General features: G+C 39.9%; 2 protein-coding genes across 4 annotated transcripts in view; both read right to left on the bottom strand.

The window, feature by feature from the left end:
- Nucleotides 1-723: 723 nt before the first annotated feature.
- Nucleotides 724-7,426, bottom strand: PTS (6-pyruvoyltetrahydropterin synthase). The gene is made up of 6 exons (XM_026505761.4): nt 7,279-7,426; nt 5,640-5,719; nt 4,384-4,406; nt 3,946-4,002; nt 1,344-1,414; nt 724-1,156 (listed from the first exon to the last, which is right to left on the bottom strand). The coding sequence occupies exons 1-6, from the start codon at nt 7,365-7,367 to the stop codon at nt 1,033-1,035; spliced, it is 444 nt and encodes a 147-aa protein (XP_026361546.3). The 5' UTR covers nt 7,368-7,426; the 3' UTR covers nt 724-1,032.
- A 2,806-nt stretch (nt 7,427-10,232) lies between these two features.
- The window catches only part of LOC113260049 (carotenoid-cleaving dioxygenase, mitochondrial), a 112,764-nt gene continuing 99,832 nt past the window's right edge, over nt 10,233-23,164 (bottom strand). For all 3 annotated transcript variants that reach the window (XM_026505746.4, XM_048217220.2, XM_026505747.4), the window contains 4 exons: nt 14,337-14,474; nt 12,678-12,860; nt 11,882-11,992; nt 10,233-10,624 (listed from right to left, as the gene is read on the bottom strand). In XM_026505746.4, the coding sequence (XP_026361531.2) occupies nt 10,511-10,624; nt 11,882-11,992; nt 12,678-12,860; nt 14,337-14,474 (546 nt within the window). In that variant the 3' untranslated portion in view covers nt 10,233-10,510. The remainder of the gene's footprint in view (nt 10,625-11,881; nt 11,993-12,677; nt 12,861-14,336; nt 14,475-23,164) is intronic.

The following is a 23,164-nucleotide window of genomic DNA, read 5'->3' as shown; positions in this document are numbered from 1 at the left end:
CTGAGAATCCATTGCGTAGTAGCTGCTATGTGGAAAGAAAAATAAAACCCCGAGTTTAAGAAGTTTAGGATACAAATGAGACACAAGAGAGAACAGTTCTTTGTGCAAAGCAAGCAAATACATTCTTGCAGATTTAGTCATGAAGAAAAGATACCAGATGCCAAGAATACAGTTCAACTTAAGCAGGTATAAGTTTAATGATCAGAACAAAATGGAATTGATTAGGAAAAACTGTATGTAAGAGACATGTTGCAGTATAATATATTCCTTTTCATGTTAATTTAAGAGAATTTAATATATGTGATTATTCTTCAGTTTTCTGAATTAAAATTGTTCAGGTGGCCATAAGGTCCAGAAACATGGACAAATACACATAATAAATAGTTTAATGATACCCCAACAAACGTTCCAGGAACGTGCTGTTCCTCACTAGCAACTCATAGCTCAACAAGACATGCAAAACTGCACTGAACAACTGCACTAAAGCGGTGTTCTCTTCACTCCTTGTACGTCTACCTACAACTTGGGTGTCTCACTTTCACTGAATAAAGTTGCGCCCCTACATACCCGAGAAGTAATCAAGGAAGAAGTGTATGTTGTTGGTTTCTGGACTCTGTGGTCACCTGTATTTTTTTTTTAAGCTTTACCTACTATAAGTCTTATAAACATTTTTGCCATTCATATTATACCAAGAAAAAAATGAATACTAAAAATGAGATAACGGAAAAACAAAAATTGATTTATTTTGCTTTTAAATTCCACACCATAACATTTTACTGAAAATGAAGTGATTTGTAATCTATAAATAAAAGACTCTCTAAATGATACTGAGGATGTTTTACAAATCTGGTTTTAAGATAGATTTGAATTCACAACAGGTCTTACACACAACAATTTCAATCCGTCGGGCACTCCGGAACATAATGTGGAGGCATAACAGGTATGTGATGACTTCTTAATAGTCCAAGGGGATAAGGACCTTTTTTAAATATGAGAAGAAATTAGTATTTCTACAGTATTAACCCCTAAAAGCTATTCTCCTTTATAGACAACAATATTATTGTCAGTTTCATATACTTTTACTTTATAAAGAACTCCCAGAGGAAGAAATTTCTGGAGGTTTTCCCAGATATATACAGCCACATTTTCTGTCGTGCTGTAGGAAAAAAAGGAAAGAAGATCAAAGGCAAATAAACAAAATTCCATTTTGGATATTTATAAAGAACAGAAATTCTAGATTTAAAAGATAATGTTTAAAACTTCAGAAATCATGCATCGGTCAGATAAAATGTTGACAGCAATTCTTGTTTACTATCTACATAAGGTAAGATGGTCACACTCACCTTACAACATCTGCAAAGTATGGCACATCCAGATCCAGATTCTTATGATCAAGGGGCTTCATAATTGCTTCCTATAGATAAAACAAAGGAAAAACACCACTCGTTCTCTTTAGGATTCAAAGTCCAAAGTGTTCTATCTTTGCCTCTAAACCTTACCTTATCAGACAGCTACTAACTCAGTACCTGTAAGTACTCCATCCATGTCTCAGAAAGCAATGCTTAAAGTTGAAAAATAAAGCAAGGCCAAGATCTCCATAATGACTGGTTCTCCTCATTACTAAATGCAAGGGGGTAAGAAACCAAAAAGTACAGGAGAATTCACCGGAGCTTTCTTATAACCAGCCACTGCAGTTCAGAACTGAGTTTAACACTTCTTGAATTCTGTCCAAAAACTTACCAAAATATTATTTACCAAAAATACCTCTCCATACATTCTTCGCTTCAGCCCAATGCCACAATGTCATTAGGACAAGGATCCAGTGAGTACTACATTTTACAAAGCAGACTAAGAGTGAAACTATGTAGTAGTTCTAAATTTCTGCTATGAGGAGTAATTTAAGAATGATCTTGGACTCTTAGGAGAAAAAACATAAATATGTGAAGACCCTTCCTTCCTACTACGTGTATATATTAACATAATGTTTTCCCTTGTCAGTGGCAAGAACAGTAATTGCCTTATTCTTTCTCACTTTTTACTTTTAGCTATTGTACAAAATCTAAGCATTTGGGAAACAATTTAATTTCCCAATGGTATGGTTCTCAGAAGGGCACATTAATAATAATAGAAATCATTTTTTGAACAAAACCAGAACCATATAAAAAGAATGAAGCCTCAAACCAAATAGCCTTTAAAACAGACCAAATGAAGGGCAGTTCCAACATGGATATCAAGAAAATACCTGTTTTCTCTTCAATTCCAGTTCAGGTCCCAACTTTTCTTTTGAAGCTTCTTCCACAGGCCCCTTCTGACTTTACTCTACAAGCCGCGATGAGCCACTGTTACTGATGGGACTGCATGGTGTCCCTCAGGCACAAAAAGCGGGGAAGAGTTCTCTACAGAGAACCTCTGCTCTAGCACACGGTCATATGCATGCATGGGACGCCTCATATTTCCTAGACTGCTGTCTTATACAGACTGTGTGTATACATATTTTATGTCCCCAATAAATGCACAAATTCTGCCTTTATAGCTTTCCTAAAGTACTTGAAACACACTGCTGTCTGTTCATTCACTGATTATTCTTTTTTTTTTTTTTTTAAGATTTATTTACTTATGAGAGAGAGCGCGTGCACATGCGAGCAGGAGGAGAGGCAGAGGAAGAGAGAATCCTGAAGCAGACTCCCCACTGAGAGCACAGTCCGATCTGGGGCCCATCCCAGGACCCCGAGACCATGACCTGAGCTGAAAACAAGAGCCGGTTCCCCAACCGACTGAGCAACCCAGGCGCCCCTCTTATTCATTTATTCAACTGAAATTTACTGAGCACCTGTTATTGTTTGCCTCCTAAAAAAGTAACATGAGCATTCTGTGGGTAAGGGCTACGTCACACTCATCTGTGTACTCCTGGTACTTAGCTCAAAGGCTGATGCAGAGCGGGGCGAACCTGCCGAATGTATGGATGATAAGTACCATGGAAGCAGTAATGATCATTAATAGCATTTTTATGAGACAAATGTCAGATTCTACAACAAGAGTAAGCAGCAGAGGGGGCACCTGGGTGGCTCAGTCGGTTAAGCATCTGCCATCAGCTCAGGTCATGATCCTAGGGTTCTGAGATCAAGCCCCACATCGGGCTCCCTGCTCAGCAGGGGAGTCTGCTTCTCCCTCTGCCTCTGCTGCTCCCCCTGCTTGTGTGCTCTCTGTTAAATAGGATAAATAAAATCTTAAAAAAAAAAGAGTAAGGAGCAGAGTTTAAGTGAAGAACTGAACAAACAGGTAAAATGATGGAATAATAAGAATAAAGCTGGATAGAAGGAAGTCGACTCCCAACTTTGTAAAAGACTAACCGTACAACCTAAGGCAAGTCAGTGAACTGTTCGGCCTCTCTCAATCTTAATCTATGGAATGAAGAAGTTGGTTTAGATAATCTCTAGGGTCTCTGACAATGCAGGATTTCTATAATGATACAGTCAGCCAGTCCCTGATTGAACTCCTTCTTCTGTGTTATCCCTATGGCAAAGTGCCTCAGTGAGTTTCTGATAAAACTAGAGTGAATAACGCAGGGTAGTGTTAAAATCTATGATTGAAGGCATAAGGAAAATCCAGAGAAGGAAAAGAAAGCTTCAAGGAGAAAGCTGTGTCTCGAAAGAAAGGCAGAATCTGTTAAATGGAGGAAATCAGGATTCACCAGCAAGAAATACAAGATAAGCCTATTACTGTTATTCTCATTATTGCAATACAACTGTGACTTATTTCCTTTAAATCACCCAAACACCTCTAGAAAAACATGAGAATAGTTCCTCCAACTACTTCCCTCCTCCCACTCCCAATTCCACTCCCAAGGTCATGGAACATCTGGAGATACTTGACTGGGGAAGTAATAAAGGGGCCATCAAATATTCTTAGAGGACAGTACTTAATAAGCACCCAACATGACATTACCTCCATATACTCTTTGAGGTCGGTCAAATTCATAACCATTCCTGTAACAGGATCAATCTAAAGAATAAACAAAGGTGAATGTTACTATAATACACCCTTCATATTTAAACCTCTATTAAATTATTAAAGGCTGTACAATGCGCAGAAATTGTGCCCACATCTGCCTTCATCCCCAGGACACTCATCGATCTCAGTATGAAAAAACCAGGTGCTCCAGGAACCCCTTTCATGGTACTGCTCTTCTACCTGTCCACATAGAGCAGATTAAAGATAACCCTTTGGGAGAGGAAAGGCCTGTAATGGCAGCAGCTCACCATACACAAAGGACAACAATGAAGTAATTTTGATTTGAACAGAATTTTTCAACACAGAATCCATCATGTTGGCTGAGAGGGCCCAGCAATCTGCACAAATCACACAGATATTTTCAGCACGTACCTCTCCATGAACCGTCACCACAACTATGGGAAAGAAAACAGAATACCAAAAAACCACATGACTTTCAACAGATAACACCCAAGCACAAGTTAACAACATAAATTAAGTATTAGATCTCTGCCCTGCAAAGCTCTATTTATATTTTCCTTCAAACATCTGTTCTTTCAGTTAAGATCTTTTTATCAACCAAAGCAAGACTCAGCCAAGACAGAGAAGCTCAGCAGGAGCTTTGGCTAAGCAGAGGAGCCCAATCGAAGCCAGAAAGGGTGTGTATTCAGCTTATGATGTTGATTCACTAGGTAGGATTGAGACGCTGCTCAATCACTGCCTGCAAGAGGAGAAAATGTACAGGAAGACATCCAGCTACACACCAAGCTGGCTCAACGCTGGGCAGCACCTTTCTCAGCAAGCAAAACCACTACTGGGCCTAAAACTCTGATCCCTTCACTCACACGAACATATACAGTTCATGGTAATCCTTTGTAAGTTAACGAAGTGCTTGTACGAGGCATTTGAAAAATGATGATCAGGGTGTTTTACAAATTAGTGACTTATATATATATATATATTTTTTTTTAGCTCCATACAAATACCAATAGGTATTATGTGATAAGTAAGCAAACTAAAAATGACAAATATCATAGATCAAGTAAGGCAGTAACTAAACTAGAAATTCTAATCTTCTGACACCTTTTGAATCTTTTTACTCTACCAAACTACACACTGTTGATACTCTACGGCTGTTTTTTGAGATACCATATTTATCTCAAAGAATCAAGTCTCCTGCACTCACATAAATTATTCTCTTGGAACACTGTAGGCAGTTTTAGACTCAACCTATTTTCCTGCCACACAGCATATTCCTAGCCACTATCTCCCTTTTGTCAGTCATTATTTATTCAAAGAATACAATCTAATGTTTTTAATACAATCTAATTTTAACATTAGCCTCAGCAATACCTAATTAGAAGGAAGCCGGTGCCAAAAGAATCTCATTATGCACATTAACGCTAAGGGGAAAAAATTGTTTAAACCATTCATTATCTCTAACAGAACAGATACTTGCAAGGTAAAATTTAAGACACATCCAACCAAGGCAACGGATTTTTTTTTTTCATTCTGAACTTCCATGTAACTTCTCATTCAAGGTTCAATATGCTTTGTCCATAAAGTTTCTTACTCGTTAAGACTAATATTTGCTGATCACCTTTTCATCCTTATTGAAAGGGCTAAAATTTCATCAGTTTTTCTCTCACCTTTATAATTGTGCCCATGGCCATTTGGATTGTTGCATTTCCCAAACAGTTTCAAGTTTTCTTCATTACTCAGAGATTTGCTGACAAAAAAAAAAAAAAAAGAAAAGAAAAGAAAAATTAATATGACACAAGTTCAGACGCCTTCTCTGCCCCCTACATTTATTATTTGTTCTAGCCTTTGAAAAGCTTCACAATTTATTATTACCTTAGCTCACCAAATAGAGTCATAAATCAACTTGATTTCATTATTCCACTTTCTGTCAGGAACCAGTGTATGGCCCCTAATTAGGCTACTGTAATGTATAAATGAGAGTAAACAAAGTCCACACCCTTGCTCCGGCTCTGCAGCAAGATTCCAAATGATCTGCTCAAGGCCCTTCTTTTTTTGAACTCAACAAACATTTACTGGGTACCCATTACATAGTAGGCATGGACTGAATGAACCAAGGACATACAATGATAAAAGAAGATGCTTCTCTTCAAGTGGCTTAAAATCTCATTTCTCCTGAAAAATAATTACATGACCTACTACCTCTCCTCTTTAACAATCTTGCATTGTTATGCCTGAACTACTGCCCACTGACGACTTCACCAATCCATACAGCAGTATTCAAATTAGGTAAAATTTAAAAGTACAATACTCAGCTGTAGTTCTGTGCAGAAAATAACTTTCTTAATGAATTTTTATGTCTGTACCTGTCCAACCAACTATGCATCTTCAATGAGGCCTTCTATGTGTGAACGTCCTATTACACCACCCCTTCCTTTTTGAGTTTCTCTTTCTTTTCCACCACTTTCTCCTGCGCATCCACTTACATTTAGAATACTACGGTTCACAAAGCTTTGGCACAAAATTATCTCACTGCACCCTCCACAAAATTGGCCAGATTGAGCACTCCGCACAGAAGGCGGGGACAGGTGCGCATTGATCCCTCCTGCATCCCTGTCACCTAGCACAAGACCTGACACGCTCCTCACAAATATCTGCCCAGTGAATGAAATGGATGACGCTTGTTAGAAATTATTATCCTCATTCTACAGACAGGGAAACGTATGTTGAGAGCGGAGCTTGCTAACAAGAGGCAAACTCTCCTCAACATCAACTCTTCAGTGCAGTCAAGCAGTCTGAATGCTACGGGTGCAAATCCAGACTGTGCTCCTTGTTCTCAGGGCTGCCTTGGAAAGGGAACGCCTGGCTTCATGACACCTGTGGTAAAAAGGGCATAAACCTGGGTTGCTGTAGTGGTGCTGGAGACGGCGGCTAGCGCTCCTGGCACCTCACAGCAGCTCGCATTTGCCCAGTGTTCACCACATGTCTGGAACTGGGTCACCCGGGCCAGGCGAACTGCTCTGGGCGCCACTGCACCCCTTCCCGCTCCACTAGCTAACGTGAGCGACCCGAAGCTGCTCCAGGGCACCGGGCGGAAGGGGAGGGGCGGGGGCCTTCGGGTTCTGCACACAGGGCCGTGCCTCCGCGGTTGGCTCGGTTTACCACCGCGCCCCAGGGCCTTCGCTGGTCGACTCCAGCTGTCACCTTCACCGTGGCGCCAGGGCAGCCGGGGGCGCGCGTCTGTTCTCACACCTGCGCTCCCACACGCGGACCCCGCCCCCCACCGTGGGCACTGTGGGCGCCCCCCACCTGTGCAGTCGGTGGGTCGCGCTGAAGGAGACGAGGCGGGACACTCGCGCCCGCGGGCAACAGCCCTCGCCGGCGCCCGCCACGCTCATCGCCTTGCCTCCGCCCTCGCCTAGCGGTGGTGCGGAACCGCAGCACTTCCCGCGGCTGCGCAGTGCGGCGGACGCCCTGGGACGCGCTCTCCGCTCTGCACTGTGACTGGCTCCCTCTGCTGGTCCGGAGGCAGTAAAGCGTCCTGTACTGTGAGTCTCTTGGATAGCCGGAGTTGGAATAAGCTAAGCAAAAGTCCCGGAGGTCGGTCGGAAAAGATAGGTAGGATCTTAGTGCCTTTCATCATACTGACTGTTCAGCCTTAGGCCAAGTAGAGCCGTTAGGGTCAGCCTGGGCACACTTTGGGTACTGGAGGGACCTCTTGACATGCTCCTGCCACTCCTTTACAGAAAGCCCTAGTTAAAATAACCTCCACTGGCTGGTTACTCCGAGATGAGTCCCAGGGCCAACCTACCTATAGCATAAAGGGAGCGGGAATTTCAGGGCACGTGTGGGAGCACTTGACTTTCGGAAATCATACTACCTTTGGACTGTGTAAAGATTCTTCTTACTAAGGGAAATTCTCAAGCTTTCCTTATTATACACACACATGAAGTCATTTATCAGTGTGAACACAGGCAGTCGTGAACACACACACATTAGCGTTTCTCTGTCCTATGTTGACACCTGCGGAGTGAGCGGATCTTGTTTCCTCAGGCCTACTTATAAGGAGTATCCACACTACTTGCAGTTCCCAGTATTATGTCACCTCTTTTCTTCATTCATTACCTATCTACTTACTGAAGAGCTAGCCATGAGACTGGCAGTGTTCCAGGCACTGGGAAGGATAGATTAAATCATGAGTGTGGCAGGCATAGGGGCCCCAAATGGTGATTTCTCTCATATGTCTCCTGTCTCTGGCTACATACTCTGTTCTGCATGAAATTATGGTCATGTAGCAAACATTCTTAACACATTTTCAAATGTTTTTATTCTCTCCCCCGTTGGGTTGTAAAGAACGTCAAAGAAGGATAAACTACGGAGACATCTGAGATAGACACTATCTAGTTCAGTCCTCTCACAGATAGGAAAACATGGGCACAGATAAGTGAATTACTCACCCAAGATCACTTACAATAAAACAGTATTTCCTGGGCATTGACCACATCGGGGAGAAAACACTTGACTCATTCCAAATGAAGTCTTAAGAATCAAAATACAAACCGAAGGAATTTCTGAGAAATTGCTATAGTTGCTTTAGTACAATATGGCATTACATTTGCAGAGCTCTTTCTTAAATGTTTTTATTAAGGGTACTCACCAAATTTACCCTCAGTGATTCTGTTATGGATTCAACCATGTCCCCCCAAAATTCATGTGTTGAGCCCCCAGTACCTCAAAATATGACTTTACTTGGAATAGGGTCTTTGCAGATGTAATTAGTTAAGAGAAGGTCACAAGGGGGAAGCCCTAGTCCCTTTCCCCCTTCCTTATGTACCACATACTCCCTTTCCTTGAGTCTCTGGATGCTGCTGAGTGATGAGTTGGGCTTAGGGAGAGGAAGATGCCCTACCTAGGTTTTGAAACTTGGTCATATGCTCACTCAATTTTACCAGAACTCTCTGCACTGGATTACCAGGCATAGGCATATTACAAAATGTCATTGATCCTTTTTTGTCTTCTCCTTCAAGAACCTCACAGATAGAAGAGCCACAGCAGAATTTGGGCATCCTTGGGTGAAAATCTTATGATTGTACCGCTAACCTTTATATGTTTGAACTTCACTCCCTGTGATTAGGACGGAATTTATAGAGGAAAGACATTATCAGCTCTGCATACTTCACAGAAGTCAGCTAGAATCTCCTCCACCCTTTAGATTCAGATAAGATCTAAAACAATCTTCCATGCCTTGGGGGGGGTAGTACGATGCCTTTTGAGGACCTCTGTGACATATATATACCTTCTCTTACAATGACTTCAGCCTCGAAGCTCCCACATCTGCTGTATTAGCTGTACTTAAGCATCTTCTCGTCATTCTGGTACCTGCTGCTTTTGTTCTGTGTTTCATCAAGCCAGACACAAAACTTAGAACTTTCACTTTATTGCCACGATGTAAACCATTACCTGTGGCATTTTTGTACCTGTGGGAACACTTCACTGAAAAGGACAGGGTTTATGATGTCTGTAATAACTCCTGAGGATAACTGGGAAGCAACTGGCTATGCTGGTCCAGGGTCATGCATGAGCCTGACCGTGAGTTCACAGTTGCCCCAAACTACACATCTAGGAGGCTTCCCCAGCAACATTCAACATGCAGAAGGAGCAACGACAGTTTAACTGGCCCCAGGCTGAGTCAAGTGGAGGGAGGAAGTATAAATGAAGGAAAAGGGAACAAAAGATCGTGAAGGTGTTGGCAAGAGTATGGTTTAAGTGACAGACGGCAGACAGATTTGGGCTGTTGGTAAAACTGGGGGTGTGGGAGGGTGGTTAGAAATGTGGAGATTATATGGCCTCTAGTGCCACCTGTTGCTCAATTGAATGAAGAACCACTGGCTTCTCATCAATTTCTGGAGAACTATACACCTGGAGATTAGAAGAAATGCCTGATTTTAGTGATGTCCCTCAAAACAACACCTTCCCAAGGCTGAGTTGGGGGTGAGGCAGAAGATGGCAGTCGGTGGTTCAACCGCTGTGGTGTCTGTGAACTGTGGAGAAACTGTTTGGAAGAAAGCCTCTAAGCATGACGTAGTTGGCTTCCTGTCTTCTGCGAGTCCTGGAACCCGTGCTAACAGGCAGGCCGTGACAGAAAAAACGAGGTGCTTTTTAGAGCTATATTCATGTTTTACTATCTATGATTATTTGTATTTTTTCTCTCAAGTGTGAGGACATTTGTCACCCACCCTATCTGGGTGGTAATGATGCAGCTCTTTTTCTTTCATGTGTTTTTATTATCTAGATAGAGATCTATCTAGTAAATACAAATTTAAAACTCTCTTCAAAAGGTTGTATCAACAGTTGCTTTATGTTTTTAAGAAAAAGCTCTAAGAAATTATAAAACCATTATTATCTCCAAGAATTCCATTTATAATAGAAATTTTAAAACCAGGTGTCTACGGTTTGGGAGGGAAGGTGCTCTTTTTGTTCTCCCTTTTGTAAAGAGCACGTTCATTTTAAAGCTAGTTTCCAGGCATTTCGAGTTGCTCCATCAGATGGTTACAAAGGTACCATGGAACCCATAAGGCATTTGCACAGGCACTTCTGCTCGGCCCAGTTCTTCAAAGTTCTTGGCATCCAAGACTAGGAGAAAATTTTTTTCATTCTGGAACAGAAAGACAATACCGAAAATTCTTTTGATCATGTCTTATGCATCTTCCTATCTATCCTCAGCACCTAGCACAGTGCCTTGACTATCCATCCGTTCACTAAATGTTTGCTGAATGGCTAAATGAGCCTGAGAAGGACATTATGGCTGAAGAAGTTCATACCTAGAGTGAAGAAATTAAGTTGTTTATATCAATTACTTTCAGAGACTCTCTTGGAGTTTAGAGATCTTGTTACCTGCCCCTTTTCAGTCTCCTAAGAGACATAGAAATTTTTTTCTTCCAAATTAGAAATGCTTTTATTTTGTGTTACTTTGGAGCTGTACAAAGGGTAGCATTACAAGGCAGATTGATATTTGCCCTGGTGTAATTACAGGAGTGGCAAGTACATGGTATGAGGACAAAGTCCTCCTAAGCCTACAGCAGATATTAGTAATCGATCGCAGCACTTTTCTCACCAAACCCTTAAAAAGCCTCAGAGGGGAGCCTGGGTGGCACAGCGGTTAGGCGTCTGCCTTCGGCTCAGGGTGTGATCCTGGTGTTATGGAATCAAGCCCCACATCGGGCTCCTCCGCTATGAGCCTGCTTCTTCCTCTCCCACTCCCCCTGCTTGTGTTCCCTCTCTCGCTGGCTGTCTCTATCTCTGTTGAATAAATAAATTTAAAAAATCTTAAAAAAAAAAAAAAAGCCTCAGAATCCTACACCAGGCAGCCGCTAATAACTGGTCAAAGCTGGTACTCAACCTTTTTGCCACAAGACTGCCTTAGACAAGAAGTTAAGATATCAACATGATTGAGATACTAGGGCCTCACCACATTAGACTTTTGGGACACTCGGATGAAAATGCAGCAGAGATGGTGGCATGAACGTTAGATTAGACGTCAGAAGACTGAGATTTAAACACGGGCTTTACTGCTATGAGATCTGACACAAGCTCTCTCAACTTCCGTAAAAATTCCAGTGCATAAAATGGTATCCAACAAAGCTGTTCTGATTAGTAAATAAGGTGACATGTGTGAAAGTCGTTTGTACATGAATTCCTATGCAAATGTAAATTATGAGGCTGATTCTATAAATAGACCGTTAAAATAATAAGGCATGGATTACGATAAAAGGGTATGTACATATGAGGAGAGGAATAAAAGGGAGAAAGTGCTGTTTCGGAATCAAAAACTATTGACAGCATCACTGAATAGAACCCCCAAAAGGCTCACTGCTACTTCTCTTTTTGACTAGTGATGAGGAGATACATCTACCTGGTCGGGGGTGATCACCACAGAGAGAATAACCCCACCATCTTCTTCACTGGTTCCTGGTGCTGGAACAAACACCGGTTCCGAGGGGTAAAAGCCATCTTCTCTCCAAATCTAGAAGTCCCCCAAAAAAGTATTGATAGAAGGCTAGTTATGAGCAGGAAGCTTTCCATAGCTTTTGTCACTCCTAGCATGAATTTGGCTGTCAGTACAATATTCCAACAGTAAAAGAATCAGGCTCACTGAGCTGAATAAAGGGGGGGGATGCTTTTGCAGCTGCAGACTCCATCATCATCAAACACAATTTGTGCAATTATAATTCCCCATCGACTTGAAATATAAGTGTCCCAACAACCTGAACCCCACGATTTCTCTAAAAATAACATCAAGCAAAGGCTTGTTTTTCTGGGCTTGTGATTCATTTAAGATTCCCAAGACAGAATATATCCCTAGCCTAGGTGATTCTATGGTTCTCAAACTTAATAAGAGTAAATGGCTGAGCTGCCAAAATATTAAAGAATCTCAAGAGCTACTTTAACAAAATAGAAACTAATTCAAAGTGCAGAACAGGTCTTTTAAAAGTTCAGAAAGGGAGGGGCACCTAGGTGGCTCAGTCGGCTCAGGTCATGATCTCAGGGTCCTGGGATCAAGCCCGGGGGTAGGGCTCCGCACTCAGCAGGGAGTCCGCTTCTCCCTCTCCTTCTGTCCCTCCCCCGCAGCTCATGCTCTCTCAGTCTCTCTCAAATAAGTAAAATATTTTTTAAAAAAGAGTTCAGAAAGGGAAAAAGATTTTCATTACCGTCAGTGTCTTATTCACCACATCAACCTTGATCAGAGAATCCCCCACCAAATGCCGAAAGCCACAGCCATAGAAGAAACGATACTTTTTGCCACTGAATTGGCCATAGTTGATCTGGGGAAATTCAATGCCTCCTTCCTCCTCTAGATCCTCGGGATGTAGACTTTCATAAGAGCACCAAATCTAAAAGAGGTTCCAAAAAGATTTGCAGTAATTGCTTACTTTCTCACTTACTTTATGCATTACAGGTCAGTGAGGGTGCTAAGAGTTTGAGACAGGGCTTGGGAACCGAGACTCTAAGTCATTTTTTCCATTGTTCCTCTTTCCATCATATGCATGGATGCATAAAAGATTATCAGGTTCTGGGGCACCTGGGTGGTTCAGTCAGTTAAGCATCTTGATTTTGTCTCAGGTCATGATCTTGGGATTGTGAGATCAAGCCCCACTCCGCAATGAGTGTGAAGCCTGCTTAAGATTCTCTCTCTCCAAAGGGAACCCTCTTACACTGTTGGTGGGAATGCAAACTGGTGCAACCACTCTGGCAAACGGTACAGAGGTTCCTCAAAAAGTTAAAAATAGAGCTATCCTATGACCCAGAATTTGCACTACTAGGTATTTATCCAAAGGATATAAACATAGCAATTCGAAGGGCACCTGCACCCTAATGTTTACAGCAGCAATGTCCACAATAGCCAAAATATGGAAAGAGCCCAGATGTCCATCAACAGGTGGATGGATAAAGAAGATGTGATACACACACACACACACACACACAGTGGAATGTTACTTAGCCATCAAAACGAATGAAATCTTGCCATTTGCAATGACATGGATGGAACTAGAGGGTATTGGGCTAAATGAAGTAAGTCAGTCAGGGAAAGACAAATACCATATGATTTCATTCATACATGGAATTTAAGAAACAAAACAGAGAATCATAGGGGAAGGGAAGGAAAAATAAAATAAGATGAAATCAGAGAGGGAGACAAACCATAAGAGTCTCTTAACTATAGGGAACAAACTGAGGGTTGCTGGTGGGGAGGTGGGTGGGTGGGGCTGGGGTAACTAGGTGACGGACATTAAGGAGGGCACATGATGTAATGAGCACTGGGTGTTATAGCAACAGATGAGTCACTAAACTCTATCTCTGAAACTAATAATACAGTAGACGTTTATTTTTTTTTAAAGACTCTATCCCTCTGCACCCCCGCACTTGCTTGCACATACGCACACACACTCTCTCTTTCTCAAAAAAACAAAAACAAACGAAAACAGATTATCAGGTTTTGTTACTAAGCTGTCAAATGGCATACGAGGTGGAAGTGAGCTTTTTATTCTACTAAAGCTGAAACACTGATAGCTACACAATAACATGCCTATAGTAAGTACAAATTATCTAAAGGGTGGAGATGACCAACACCAATCTTAAATACTTAGACATTCCACAGCCATTAGAAAATTGCACCTATCTGTTTCAAAACACAAAAAGGACAGGTAAACACAGTGCTCACTCCCACTCAGAATTCTACATGTGACCTTATCCTGCTCAGCTGAATGTTATCAGACTTATTGGACACCAAACACTGTGGAGAACAGCCAAAGAATAAAGTAACATGACTAAAATTCCAAGTCTTCGTCTAATGTCCATTCATAGCATACCTTTCCATCAGCTTGTTTCACAGCACTGGCTGAAGAATAGGACAATGGGCTGAGGTTCTCTCCTTCAGGGTCATTCAAACTGACATGTAAGGGCAAAACAAACCTTCGAGGGAAAGATCTGCCTACTGAATTATAGACCTGTTCAGGAGAGACAAAGAAACAGACGAGAAAATATCATTCATGGGATAACAGCATGTCCCAATAATTTATAGCCAGTCAACTTTATTGGTATTCCTAAGTAATTGCATAAGTGATCATTTTCATTCATTTATTCCACAAATATCTGTTGAGTACCTACTATAGGCAAAGCATTGTTTTAGACGCTGGGAATGCAACAGTGAACAAAGTGGCCTCATGGGACTCACATTCTAGTGGAGAAAGGATGATAATAAATAAGAATTAAAATACATGTTATTGAATTAGTGTCAAATAAACAAATGATTACATAGCCCAAGGTCTGCTAGTGATAAGTGTCATTAAGAAACATACTGCAGGGTGAGAACCTAGAGAGTAACAGCATGCTTCCTTCTTCATGTTTAGTCAGAATAGGCCTCTGCATGGAAAAGCATTAACTTAGTAGGCCTGGGTTGCTCAAACCTGGCACATTCTCAAAAAAGGTCTGTTTTTGTTACCGGTCCTTTGCTGGCACCTGGGAACTGAACTCTTGGAATATTCTGACAAGAGTGGTTTTACATGCCTGAGGTCTTGAGCTACACTGTACTCGTTTGTCCAGACAGTTTATGCTAACAGTGAGATTTATAATGAACACCTGCTTCCCTGTGGGCATATGGAGCTTTGCTGACTGAGGGTGTGTATGGGGGCTTTGTGCCAATGTGCTGATCCCCAACAAAACCCTGGATAACCAGCTTCCCTGGCATGCAACATTTCACACACGTTGTCACAACAAGTTGCTAGAGAAATCAGGTGTGTCCTGTGTGACTCCACTGAGAGGACTTGGAAGAGTGTATCTGGTGGTTTTCTCTAGACTTCACCTATGCACCTTTACATTTGCTAATTTTTCTGAGATATGTGGACCCTCCTAGTGAATCATCAAATCAAGGGTGGCTTAGGGGATGCCCAACACAACCTCCCTGCAGAGATCATGTTTAAGCAGGAGACTCTAACAAAATTTTTTTTCTGACGATGAGAACGTTTTAAGAACATTTTCTTCTCTTGAAATACTGTAAAATGGAGGGCAAACTGTGCCATTTCCCCTCATACACTTGGTCAAAATCATCTCCATCTCACACAGAAATATTTTAACCGAGTAAAGATTTAACGCTATTTTTAAGCTTCACAAAGAATTAGATTTTTATAATTACTTTTAAATTTATTTAAACATTTTTTTCCTTTTGCAGAACCATAGCTGAACAAAAAGAGACTTCCAATAATGGTGAATTAGGTAATGTAGATCAACTGTCCCACTGAGAACAGCTGAAGAGGCTGGACAAGACGTTTAAAACAGCTGTACAAAGGCACTGGTGAGCTAAAAAGGCAGTGGAGATCAATAGGGCAGAGATTTGGAGGGAGAAGGAAACCCACCGGTAAACAAGACACTGGGGGCAACTTGTTCCCTCAGGATACCTGCTGCTTCTAGGAAAAGGCAGCTGAAAGGCTGAGAAAATGAAAGAATTGTTTAATTAAAATTTTTAGTCTTCAGATCACTGCAGATTGGCATGAAATAATACAGAAAAATAAGCGATTGATTAAAAAATGGGTAAGGGGCGCCTGGGTGGCACAACGGTTAAGCGGCTGCCTTCGGCTCAGGGCGTGATCCCAGCGTTATGGGATCGAGCCCCACGTCAGGCTCCTCCGCTATGAGCCTGTTTCTTCCTCTCCCACGCCCCCTGCTTGTGTTCCCTCTCTCGCTGGCTGTCCCTATCTCTGTCAAATAAATAAATAAAATCTTTAAAAAAAAATGGGTAAGAAACGAAACATTTTGCCAAAAATATACAAATGGCCAATAAGTACATGAAAAGATGCACAACATTGTTAGTCCTTAAGGAAATACAAATCAAAACCACAACGAGATACTACCTCACACCCACTAGGGTGTCTATTGTCAAAAAAAAAAAAATGAAAACAAAAACAAAATCAAAAACAGAAAATAACAAGTGATGGTGAGATTGTGGAGAAATTGGACCCCTGTGCATGGTGCGGCTGCTGTGGACAATAGTCTGGCAGTTCCTCAAACAGATACAGAATTATAGGATCCAGCAATTCCACTTTCAGGTATACAAAAAGAATTTAAAACAGGGACTCAAGTAGGTATTTGTATGCCAATGTTCATAACAGCATTATTCACAATAGCCAAAAGTTTAAATACAACCCAAATGTCCACCAACAGATGAATAGATAAACAAAATGTAATACAGACATACAAGGAAATACTTAACCTATAACAGGAATGAGATTCTGATACATATTAAACATGGATGACCCTTGAAAGGATTACGCTAAATAAAATAAGCCAAACACACAAAAAATAAATCTTGTCTGATTCCACTTATATTAGGTACCCAGAATAGGCAAATGCATAGAAACAGAAAGTAGAACAGAAGTTCCCAAAGGCTGGAAAGAGGGGAGAATAGGGATTTGTTATTTAATGGGTAGAGTTCCTGTTAGGGATGATGAAAAAGTCTGGAAATGGACAGTCGGTATGGCTGTACAACACTGTTCATGTTCTTCATGTTCTTAATGCCACTGAACACCTAAAAATGGTTAAAATGGTAAATTTTATGTTATGTATATTTTATCACATAAAAAAAGAAATAATGCAGAGAGATCACATGTATCCTTCATCCAGATTCACCAATGAAAATGTCTTGCATAACTACAGTAAAATATCACAACTGGAAATTTACATTGATATAATCCACCAACGTTATTCAGATTTCACCAGTTCAACATCCACTCGTGTGTGTATATATGTGCATGTCTGTATTCAGTTCCATGCAATTTTATTATGTGTAAATTCACGTGATCACCACCACACACATATTTGAAATTTTTAAAACACATTTGAAAGAAGACATCTCAATGAGAGAAAATCCTTTAATGGAAAAGTAATAAAAATAAAACATATCAAAATTTGTGGGATGCAGCTAACCAGAAATTTATCATCTCAAAGACATATGTTGTGGGGGAAAGGATGAAAAATAACAAACTAAGGATCCATATCCTTAGAAAGAGGGCTTACATTAAGCACAAAGAAAGTAGAAAAAGTCAGAGAAAGACAAATACCATAAGATTTCGCTCATATGTGGAATTTAAGACACAAAACAGATGAACATATGGGTAAAGAAAAAAAGAGAGAGGCAAACCATAAAACAGGCTCTTTTTTTTTTTAAGATTTTATTTTATTTATTTGACAGAGAGAGAGACAGCCAGTGAGAGAGGGAACACAAGCAGGGGGAGCGGGAGAGGAAGAAGCAGGCTCCCAGTGGAGGAGCCTGATGTGGGGCTCGATCCTGGTACACCAGGATCACGCCCTGAGCCAAAGGCAGACACTTAACAACTGAGCCACCCAGGCGCCCCAGGATCTTAACTATAGAGAACACACTGAGGATTGCTGGAGGGGAGGTGGGTGAGGGATGGGTTAAATGGGTGATGGGGATTAAGGAGTGCACTTGTGATGACTGGGTGTTGATCACTAAATTCTACTCCTGAAACTGATATTACACTTTAACTAACTGGAAATTAAATAAAAACTTGAAAAAGGAAAAAAAAAAGTAGAAAAGGAAATAATAAGAAAAATTGATGAAATGGAAAACAAATGCACATTAAAGAGGACCAACAAAGCCAAAACGATAGTCCTTTTTGAAAAGCTTCATTAAACTTGATAAGACCCTGGCAAGTCTAAGCAAATGAACAAAAAAGACAGGAAAAAATAACCATATATATCAGGAATATAAACAGGTGGTATCAATTAACCCTAGGCACAATTTTTAAAAACATAGAATGATATTTTGAGTAACATCAGGTAAATAAACTTGAAATTTTAGATGACATGGATAAATTTCTAGAAAACCTCAATTTACCAAATTTGATACAATAAAAAATAGAAAATCAGAATAATCCTATATTATTAAAGAAATAGAATTCATAATTTAAGGGGCGCCTGGGTGGGTCAGTCATTAAGCATCTGCCTTTGGCTCAGTTCATGGTCCCAGGGTCCTGGGATCGAGCACCACAGCAGGCTGCTTCTCCTTCTCCCTCTGCTGCTCCCCCTGCTTGTGCGCTCTTGCTCTCTCTGCCAAATAAATAAGTAAAATCTTAACAAAAAAAGGATTCATAATTTAAGATCTAACTATAAGGAAATTTGCAGGCCCAGATGGCTTACTTCTTGAATTATTCCAAACATTTAAGAAATAATGCCAATCTTATACAATCCCATGCAGAGAAGAGAGAACAATTTCCAACTCACTGTATGAGATCAGCAAAACCTTAATACCAAAATTTAACAAGGACATTATAAGAAAGAAAAATTATAGGCTAATTTTTTTCAGAAAATACATGCAAAAATAACCTAAACAAAATATTAATAAAGTCTAACAATTTTAAAAGAAAAATACATTGCAACTAGTTGGGATTTGGTTCAGGTTTGGAAGGTTAAGCTTCATATTCAAAAAACAATAAATAGCTGTTATAAACATTTCTCTCTCTTTTTTTAAGATTTTATTTATTTATTTGACAAAGAGAGAGAGAGCGAGAGAGGGAACACAAGCAGGGGGAGTGGGACAGGGAGAAGCAGGCTCCCAGAGGAGCAGGGAGCCTGACGTGGGGCTCAATCCCAGGACCCTGGGATCATGACCCGAGCCAAAGGCAGATGCTTAAAGACTGAGCCACCCAGGCGCCCTTGTTATAAACATTTCTTAAATCAATCAATATATTTCACATTGATAACATAAAGGATAAGTCATGTGATTATCTCAATAGTACAGAAAAAAACAATAAAATCCAACATCCATCCATGATAGATGGGAACTTTCCTAAGCAAGCAAAAGCATCTTTAAAAAAAACTACTGGGACGCCTGCGTGGCTCAGTCAGTTAAGCGTCTGCCTTCAACTTGGGTCATGATCCCGGGGTCCTGGAATTGAGTCCTGCATGGGACTCCTTGCTCAGCGGGGAGCCTACTTTCCCCTCTGCCTGCTGCTCCCCCTGCTTGTGCACTCTCTCTCTCACTCTCCGATAAATAAATAAAATCTTAAAAAAAAATCTATCAATAACTCATGGCCACACAAAACCTGTCCACAAATGTTTACAGCAGTTTTGTTTATATTTGCCAAAAACCGAAAGCAACCAAGATATCCTCCAGTAAATGAATGGATAAACAAACTGTGGTACATACATACAATAGAATACTATTCAGTGATGAAAAAATGCGCTATCAAGCCACCAAAAGACATGAAGAAACTTTAAATGCATATTACTTAGTGAAAAAAGCCAGTCTGAGGGGTGCCTGGGTGGCTCAGTCAGTTAAGCATCTGTCTTTGGCTCAGGTAATGATCTCAGGGTCCTGGGATTGAGCGCCGCCTCAGGCTCCCTGCTCAGCAGGGAGTCTGCTTCTCTCTCTCTCCCTCTATCCCTCTCCCCACTCATTCTCTCTCTCTCAAATAAATAAGTAATCTTAAAAAAAAAAAAAAGGCCAGTCTGAAAAAGCTACATACTCTAGGAGTCCAATTATATGACCTCTTAGAAAAGAAAAAACTATAGAGACAGTAAAAAGATTACTAGGTTACCCGTTGTCAGGTGTTGAAAATAGGTGGGAGGGAAGGGAAGAATAGGTGGAACATGGTATTTTTAGGACAGGGAAACTATTCTGTATGGTACTATATATAATTATGGATACATGACCTTACACATTTGTCAAAACCCACAGAATTGTACAACGCAAAGAGTGAAACCTAATGTAAATTATGGACTTTAGTTAGTAATAGTATATGAATATTGGTTCATCAACTGTAACAAATATACCACACCAAGGCAAGATGTTAATAATAGGGGAACCTGGGGAGATAAGGGGGAAGGGAATATACATGGGAGTTCTCTGTATGTTCTGCTTGATTTTTCTTTAAACCTAAAACTTCTCTAAAAAACAAAGTCTACTAGTTTGGTTTTTTTTGTTTGTTTGTTTAAATATATAGCAAACAGCATACTTAATAGTAAAATGTTGAAAACTTTTCCTCTCAGATTAGGCACCAGATAAGGATGCCAACTATCACCACTTACATTCAACACAGTACTGGAGATCCAGTGACGTAAGACAAGAAAAAGAAAACCAATAACTAGTTTGGAAAGGGGGAAAAAAAATCATTACTTGCATAAGATATGACTGTAGATGCACGAAATCTAAAAGAATCTATAAATTATTAGAATTACTGAAACACTGTATTCATTACTGAATACAAGATCAATAAATAAAAATCAATCATATTGCCATATAGCAGTATTAACAAATGAAAGAGAAAGTAAATAACATTTAAATTAATATAAAATAATATCAAGGGGCTCCTGGGTAGCTCAGTCGGTTAAGCATCTGCCTTGGCTCAGGTCATGATCTTGGGATCCTGGGATCAAGCCCCACGTTGGGCTCCCTGCTCAGCAGGGAGTCTGCTTCTCCCTCTCCCTCTGTCTCTGCCCCCACTCATGCTCTCTCTCTCTCTCTCTCAAATAAATAAATCTTTAAAAAAATATGATAAAATAAAATAATATCAAATCCCGGGCACCTGAGTGGCTCAGTCAGTTAAGTGTCTAATTCTTAATCTCGGCTCAGGTCATGATCTCAGGGTTGTAAGATCAAGCCCCGTCTCTGGCTCTGCACTGAGCACGGAGGCTGCTTAAGATTCTCTCTCCCTCTCCATTGTTCCACCCCCCAACCCATGCTCTCTCTTTTACAAAAAAAAAAAAAAAATATATATATATATATATATGCACACACACACATATATAAAATACCTATATACACACATGCATATATATACTGTATATTCACACATATATATACACACACACATATAAGAACATATATACATATTCTTACATATATATAAAATACCTAGGATTAATCTAACAATAATCTTTTTTATAATCTAAAAGATGTATAAAATGTGTACCCAGACAGCTATAAAACACTTTAAAGAAGTGATAAATGGAAAGATATATTGTGTTCATGTACTAGAAGAATCAACATAGTGTGAAGATATTAATCTTCTCTCAAATTAATACGTAGATTCAGTGCAAATGCAATTAAAATCTAACAGATTTTTTTGTTTTTATTTGTGTGTGTGTGTGTGTAGAAACTGACAAGCCAATTCTAAAATTTATTCCAAAATGTAGAGGGCCAGGAATGGCCATAACACTTATTATAGAAGAAAAAAATTAGGAGGACCTGATCTACTAAACACCAAGATTTTTTATACAGTGATAGTAATCAGAACAATGCGATACTGGCACAAGAATATATAAGCAGACCAATGGAACAGAATATAGAGTCCAGAAACAGAACACCATATATTTGGGTACTTAATTTTTAGAATTAAAAATTCTTCTAGAGGCAATATGGGAAAATATTTTCATGACCTGATGATAGAAAGAGGTCTGAAACAGGATGTACAATGTATTACTCATAAAGAATAAAACTGATATATTGGAACATGCTTATTCATCAAAAGCACCACTTATTCATCAAAAGCACCACTAAGATAATCTGATAAAGGTATCTACAAAAATACCTATAGCAATTTCATACTTAATGGTGGACTATTGAACATTTTCCAAATGAGATGGGGAAAATGATTACTGCTATCATCACTTCTTTTCAATCTAAGGTCCTAGCTAGTATAACAAGGCAAGAAAAAGAAATAAAAGTTATTTAAGTACTGGATACTGTCAGATAACATGATTATATACATTATATACATAGAAAATTGAAAATAACCTACAGTTCAACTATTTAAACCCTAATAAGTGAATTTAGCAAGATCTCTAAATATGACATCAATATACAAAATCAATTGCATTTCTGTATACCAGCAAAAACAGAAAATGAAAGTTTAAAAGATACCATTTACAATAGTTTCAAAACACATTTAACGCCTAGGGATAAATTTAACAAAAGATATGTAATATCCTGACACTGAAAACTATAGACCTTACTAAGAGAAATTTTAAAAGACCGCAAAAAATGGAGAGATATTCCATGTTCATGGATTGAAGACTTAATACTTCTTACTGTAGTAAAGATAGCAATTATCCCCAAATTGATCTATAGTTGCAACATGATCTCAATCAAGTTTTTTTTTAATTTGCAAAAACTGATAAGTTGATTCCAAAATTTATGGAAATGCAAAAAGGCCAAGAAAAACCTGGGCAATTTTTTTTTGAAGATTTATTTATTCATTTTAGAGAGAGAGAGTGCATGCAAGTAGGAGTAGGGACAGAGAGCGAGAATCTTCAAGCGGTCTCCACGTTCAGCATGGAGCACAACACAGGGCTAGATCCAACAACCCTTGAGATCACAACCCCAGCCGAAACCAAGAGTCAGATGCTTAATGGACTGAGCCACCCAGGCGCCCCAAACCCAGGCAATCTTAAAAAAGAAGAGCGCTAACAGACTTATACTGCAGATATCAAGACATATCATACAGCTATAATAATATAGGTCAGCGTTATAAGTATAAGCAACTTCAAAATTAATGTTTTAAAAAGATTTAAAAATAGGGGAGCCTGGTTGGCTCAGTCATTAAGCATCTGCCTTCAGCTCAGGTCATGATCCAAGGGTCCTGGCATTGAGCCCTGCATTGGGCTCCCTGCTCCCTTGGGAGCC

This window comes from Ursus arctos, unplaced genomic scaffold (assembly GCF_023065955.2).
Source record: "Ursus arctos isolate Adak ecotype North America unplaced genomic scaffold, UrsArc2.0 scaffold_22, whole genome shotgun sequence".
Classification (NCBI taxonomy): Eukaryota; Metazoa; Chordata; class Mammalia; order Carnivora; family Ursidae; genus Ursus; species Ursus arctos.
Note: the sequence above shows the minus strand (reverse complement) of the source record. Positions and strands in the feature narration are given on the sequence as shown.